Source organism: Hipposideros armiger, unplaced genomic scaffold (genome assembly GCF_001890085.2).
Source record: "Hipposideros armiger isolate ML-2016 unplaced genomic scaffold, ASM189008v1 scaffold_1171, whole genome shotgun sequence".
Lineage (NCBI taxonomy): Eukaryota > Metazoa > Chordata > Mammalia > Chiroptera > Hipposideridae > Hipposideros > Hipposideros armiger.
Window position 1 is genome coordinate 346,470 of NW_017732521.1, and position 7,066 is coordinate 353,535.

Consider the following 7,066-nt stretch of genomic DNA (forward strand, 5'->3'; position numbering starts at 1 on the left):
TCATGGAAGGCGATACTTAGAGAGTGATGACAGAATCAGAATTCTTCATAGAAACAACACATTTGGGAGGAATGTATGTACCAAGTACCTCCCACTCATTACTCTGTCCCTTCCTAGCTGTTAGAACATGGAAACCAAAATAAATACACACAAATCTCTTCTGCATAAATCCACCGAAAATTGAGTTTTGTGGTAGGGTTTAAATTGGGGCACAATGTTGGGATGGCCGAGTGGCGCGTTGGTTAAGAGCTGGCTTGGGACGCCAGCTCTGAGCAGCAGGGCCCCGGTTCGGATCCCACATGAGGGCCAGTGACAGCGTAGGCTGCAGCCCCTGCTGTAGTGGGCTGCCATAAGCTACCGTGAGTGGCTGGCAGCCAGCGTGAGCTGCCAAGAGATGCCATGAGTGGCTGTCCAGAGGCCGGCGGCCGATCTGCCTCACCCGGGAAGAGCGCAATGATAATACCAACATGGGCCAGTAAAGCAACGTCCTCCACAACTAGGCTGAAGAACAAAAGGACAGCAACTTGTCTGTTCCCCTTCCCCGACTCCCCAACACCGTTCCCCTCTCCCAATTCCCCAATAAAATCTTTAAATAAATAAATAAATAAATTGGGGCACAATGCCAGTTTTCATATAAATGGCTTTTGCAACTTTCTACACTGTCATCCTGTTTATAAACCAGCTGTCAGTAGAGCATGCATTTGTTTCTGGGCTTTCTACTCTGTTTCAAAGATCTATAATTATCCCCATGCCAGTACCATTCTGTACCAGTTACAACAGATTTACAATGTATCTTTAGTACCTGTTAGAAAAGATCCTACACCATCCCATTCTTCAAGTATGTTTATACACATGGGTGAGAATTCAGAATTTTAAAGTCATATTCCAATCTATGAACATGATATATACATTTAGTTCAGTTTTATTTCATGTTGCTCAGTTTTTGAAAATTTCTAGTTGTATTTCTAAGTATCCTTGCATTGTGACTTCTTATACAATGCTTTTCCAGCATAGGATAGCTACTGTACGCATTTTATTTAATTTACAGCTTTCCAATTAATCCATATATACATAAATATTTTTTAGTGAATTACTTCTGTTTTCATTAAGGCTTCTCAAAATTCCTTGTTCTTCAAACTTTCCATTAAACGATGCTATACCCATACCCCAAAAGCTGTAAGCAGGAAAGGGTTAACTCAGCCAGTTTAGGGTTTTTTCTGCACATTCCAAAGAAATGACTGCCCTCTGACCAACTCTTGGGGGACAACTTGTAAGCCCATGGAACATCCTACCTGATAATATTGTCTTTCCATACCTGGGGGCTTGGGCCAAGCCAGAGAGTTCAGGCTAACACTGGGATTTATGGTTGGAGCCTTGGGCCACACTGGAGGGGCTACATCCTGAGTAAATAAGGTCAGTCACAGAGGTGCTCCAGCGCTACATGACCGACCGCCAATAAAGACCTTGGATGCCAAAGGTCGGGTAAATTTCTCTGCTTCGCAATATTTCATGTGTGCTATCATACTGCTGGCAGAATTAGGCACTTTCCACACAACTCCACTGAGAGAAGAAAATAAGACATTTGCATCAGTCTCTCTTGAATTCTGCCCTCCGTGACTTTTACCTTGGCTGATGTTATCTTTTGCTATAATAAACTAAGCTTTTATATACCATCTTTACTGAGCTCCTAGGGACCTCTGGGCACAGGTTCACAAATACGTTTTATCTTTTATAACTATAATTTTGATGCACCCCTTCATTTAGTTTTTTCAAAACTATATATGTATTTTTAATTTACAGATGGGGTATTTTTTTCTCATATTGTCTATAATTTCTAGGTTTATTGAATTATGTCACTTTAACTTTGTAAACTTAAAAGAAGTTTCCTTTCAAACCAAAATATATTTATGTTTTGTTACCCCATTAACCCTTCAGAGGTGAATACGATATATTCAGAGTACAGAGCTGAAAAAACCCTTATCAATATGTATTAGCCTCATCTCATAAAATATGCTATTAATATCTAGAGCAGGGGTCAACAAACTTATGTACAGGGTCTGATGGTTAATATTTTAGTTATTGCAGGTCATATGATCTCAGGCACAACTATTCAGCCATTTAGTTGTACCACAAAACAAGCCATAACCAATATGCAATCAGATGACTATATTCCAAAAAGATTGTTATTTACACACACAGGTAACTAGCTGGATTTAGATCAAGGAACATAATTTACCAACTCAGGTTCTAGAATCTCAGTGTTGTCCACCATATCTGGTATGAAATCAGAGTAGAATATATAGGTCAATTATATCTAATGCTTACTATTTCTTCTGCTATCTCTCGCAGTTTTCAACGCATTTTCATAATTTAATTGGCAAAAGGTATCTGCAGCCTCTGCAACTCCTTTTTAAATTATCTTCTTTAGCTTTATTAAAGTGTCCTTTTTAACACTGTATGAATCATAATGTGGATCAAAACCTTGTGCAATAGTTATATAAATTAAGCCTTAATGATTTTATGTATTAGGTTGTCGGAAAAGTCATGACATATTTTTTCTACATTTTTCTTTACAAAAAATGCGTCATGACTTTTCCAACAACCCAACATATTGTCTAAATATTAAGCATTTCATATTTTAAACATTGAAAATTATTTTCAGGTATGTCTGTCATAAGACCATTTTCTCTGAATAAGTGACTTAAACCCATTGACACAGATATGACATTTACATCTATCTTACTTTATCATATGCGATTTATATATTAATGTTCACGTAGTTCTTTTTAAAATAAAGACCCTTTTCAGTGATAGGTCTGTTTTCTTTGTATTAACAGTGTTTTTACTCCTAATAATGAGAAAGGTATTTTCACATTTACAGTAGCACATTTATAGTAAATTTCTCATTTATAAATTTTACATAATTCTTAATTACTTATTAATTAGGCAGTACCTAGTTTTTCCAACTGCACAACCACTGATCAAATTAGCATATCACTTCTCTTTGTTTTCCCTTGCTTTAAACTTCCATTTTAGTTGCTATTATAATCTTCCTCTATATTCAACTTTATAGTGGTTAAATATAAATTGATTATTGATTTGTCAGGTATAAATGATATACTGTGTTGCCTAATTGAAAAATTGAAAACGATGATATTGTACCCCTTATGTTACAATCTCCATACCCATATTTTATTAGATCTACTTATTTCCAAACTTCCAAAGGTGCCTATTGTTTAACTGATCCCATTTTGGATTGAATGTTCAAAGAATACTCTCTACTCATTTTCTAAAACTCACCTGGATAACTCCCATTTAGAAATTTGTTCTCTAACAATAATGGGTCTTCTAGTTCCAACTTCAAGATCACTTCTGGTTTTATAGAACAATACCCTGTAAATGGAAAATAGATTAGGATATGGGTTCACTGCAAGGGCTTTGATGATTCTGAATGTGAAGAAAGGTGCAGCTTTAAGAGTGGCACTGAAATGATACTCACTTGACCCCTTCTTTGGAGAGGTGAAAAACAAACATATTTTCAGATGCTCAAAAGAGATCTCCTTAAACCTCTAAATCACAAACCTAAATAACATTAAATTCTAATAAAGTTCCACGTTTATTAGCTACAGTGAAAAAGAGAGCCATGGAGATCTACAAGAGGGTCCCTAATTTGTGGACACATGCGAACAAAGTACCTAGGGGTTGGGAATTACCAGAAAAAAAGTAGAGCGAACGATCACCAAAATCACACAGAAGTGAGAAGTTTGTGTTTCCCGAGTGGAGAGTCAAGGGATCCTCAGTAAGATTCCTCATCAGAAACAATACAGGGCAGGAGGCAGCGGGGTGATATACTCAAACTACTCAAAGAAAAGTACTATCAGCCAAGAATCCAGAAAAATGATCTTTCAAAGATAAAGGCCAAATAAAAATACTTCCAGATGAACAAAAATTGAGAGATGTTTGTGCTAGCAGACTCACCTTACAGGATACACTAAAGAAAGCTCTCTTGACTGATGTAAAAAGGAACTGTATAAAACAATGAGTTCATGGGTGCAATGTTTGGTTTCTAACACACACAGATGTATTTTATTTCCAATAAAACCATAAAAAAGGTAGGTGGGAGGCAAGTTACACTAGACTAAGGAAATAATACCAAATGATACAGTCAAATGCACAGTAACAAAGAGTAAATGAAGAGAAACAAAAATTTACAATAAAGTAACATATGTAACAAATTAACAAACAGTAAAATCTTGGATTGCTGTGTAACTTGGTTTGCGAGTGTTCCACAAGACAAGCAAACATTTCTAATACTACAATTTTAACATGGTAAACAATATCTTGAAACACGAGTAGTTTGTTTCCGGAACTTATGCTTGCAAACCAAGGCATTACTGTATAACAATACCATAAGCGGCAGAAGGTGGGGGTGGTGGGGGAGAGGGGAGGGGAGAAAGAATAAACCTACATAAGAGTAACCTGTCTATACATCTCTAAAATTAAGTGAAGATAAATTTAATGTAGGTTCTGGTAAGTGCAGGTGTATGTGGTAAACTCTATAAAGGAACAACTAATGAAATAAGCTCTAAAAATGTGTGGGAAAAAACATTAAAGAAACTAAAATGTTACATTAAAAAATATTCACATATGACAAAATAGCCAAGAAATAGAAGAGAAAAATACATGACACACGTAGAAAACAAAATGGCAGACAAATATCAAACTATATAAATCCCATTAAATATGAAAAAACTGAACAACCCAGACAAACAGCAGAGATTTTCGGACAAGATTAAAAACAAACTAACCAAGTCCAAAGACATCCAACTATATGCTGTCTAAGGAGATACACATTAAATTCAAAGATGCAAAGATGTTGAAAGTAAGAGGATGGAAAAAGATACTTCATACAAACAGCAACCATAAGAAAGCTATGCTAATACCAAACAAAATATGCTTTAAATTAAAAAGTGTTATTAGAGATAAAAAGACATTTATAATGACAAAAGGGTAAATCCATCAAGACAATATAACACATCCAACAATTATAAACATATACACATCCAACAATTGAGCCAAACAATACATGAAGTTAAAATTGGCAAGTGAAAGGAAAAACAGGCAATTAAACAATAGTTGGAGACTTCACTGTTACATTTTCAATAATGGAGAGAGTAAGTAGGTACAAAATAGAGGATTTGAACAGAATTATTAATATCAGCCAACTAAACTTAACAGACATGTAATACATACAGCAAACTACACCCAACAGGAGCACAATTCAGATTCTTCCAAAATGCACATATAATAGTCACCAAGATATGCCGTTTAGGCCACAAAACAAACTTCAATAAATTTAAAAGTGTAGAAATAATAGAGTATCTTTTCTGACCCCAATAGAATAAAATCAGTAATAGAAAGAAATTTGGGAAATTAACAAATATTTAAAAATTAAACAGCAGTCTCCTCAATAACTAATTGATCAAAGATATAGTTACGAAGGAAATTGAAAATATTCTTTGATGACCAAAAGTGAAGGCACAACATACCAAAACTTATAGTATGAAGCACAGAGTGTTTAGAGGGGAGGGAAATTTATAGCTATGAGGATCTATACAGTTAACTCTTGAATACTGCAGGTATAGTGGTGCCGACCCATGTGTAGTTGAAAATCCACATATTATTTTTGTGTGTGAAATAAACATTTTTTAAAAATTAGTTTCAGCTGTACAACACAGTGCAATAGTTATACTTTTTACCCCTCAAAATGACAAACCCCGCCCCCAATCTGCAACCCCACTCTCCCCGCCCATATCATACATATCTATTACAATTCCCTTGACTCCACTCCCACACTATACTCCACGTCCCGTTACTCTATATATATTCACTTATAGTTGACATACAATATTTTATACAACATCAGCTTCAGGTGTACAGTGCAGTGATCAAGCCTCTACCCCACCCAGGAAGCAGTCTCCCTAACAAGATCATCTGACACTCCACAAAATATTTACAACATTATTATATTCCTCGAACTGTCTTTCATATCCCTGTGGCAATATTGTAGTTACCTATTTATACTGTCTAATCCTTTCCCCTTCTCCCTCATCCCCACCCCACTCCCAACCAACAACCATCAGTTGTTCCTCTATATCTCTGAGACTATTTCTGTTTACGATGCTCATTCATTCAGTTTTTCAGATTCCACATATAAGTGAGATCATATGGTATTTGTTTTTCTCAGACTAACTTATTTCACTTAATATAACAGTCTCTAGGTCCATCCATATCGTTGCAAATGGAACGATTTCATTCTTCTTTATAGCGAAGCAATACTCCATCATATAAATGTACCACAGTTTCTTAATCCAGTGGTCTTCCGATGGGCATTTTGGTTGTTTCCAAGTCTTGGCTATTGTAAATAGCCCTGCAATAAACACAGGTGTGCATATATTTATTTGAATTAGTGTCTTGAGTTTCTCTGGATAGACACTCAAGAGTGGAACTGCTGGGTCATAAGGTAGTTCCATTCCAGTTTTTTGAGATACCTCCATACTGATTTCCATAATGGCTGCACCAATCTGCAATCCCACCCACAGTGCACCAGGGTTCCCTTTTCTCCACAGCCTCGCCAGCACTTGTTGTTTGTTTATTGACGATAGCCATTCTGACCGAAGTGAGGTGGTATCTCATTGTGGTTTTTATTTGCATTTCTCTAATGATTAGTGAGGTTGAACATTATTTCATATGCCTGTTGGTCATGTATATGTCCTATTTAGAGAAATGCCTCTTCATACCCTCTGCCATGTTTTAATTGGCTTCTTTTTTTGATGTTGAGTTGAATGTTTTATAAATTTTGGATACTAACTCCTTGTCAGATATATCATTGCCAAATATCTTCTCCCATTCAGTAGGCTACCTTTTTGTTTTATTGATGATTTCCTTTGCTGTGAAAAAACTTTTAAGTTTGATGTAATCACATATGTTTATTTTTTTCTTTTATTTCCCTTGCCCAAGGGGATATATCAGTAAAAATATTACTGAGGGTAATGTCTGCAAATTT

General features: G+C 35.8%; 1 protein-coding gene across 1 annotated transcript in view; it reads right to left on the reverse strand.

Annotated features, from left to right (window-relative positions):
- Nucleotides 1-2,203: 2,203 nt before the first annotated feature.
- Nucleotides 2,204-7,066, reverse strand: part of LOC109376686 (zinc finger protein ZFP69B-like) — a 26,879-nt gene continuing 22,016 nt past the window's right edge. Inside the window, exons 5-6 of the mRNA XM_019632767.1 lie at nt 3,301-3,393; nt 2,204-2,274 (exon numbers count right to left, since the gene is read on the reverse strand). Coding sequence (XP_019488312.1) covers nt 2,219-2,274; nt 3,301-3,393 — 149 coding nt within the window. The 3' untranslated portion in view covers nt 2,204-2,218. The remainder of the gene's footprint in view (nt 2,275-3,300; nt 3,394-7,066) is intronic.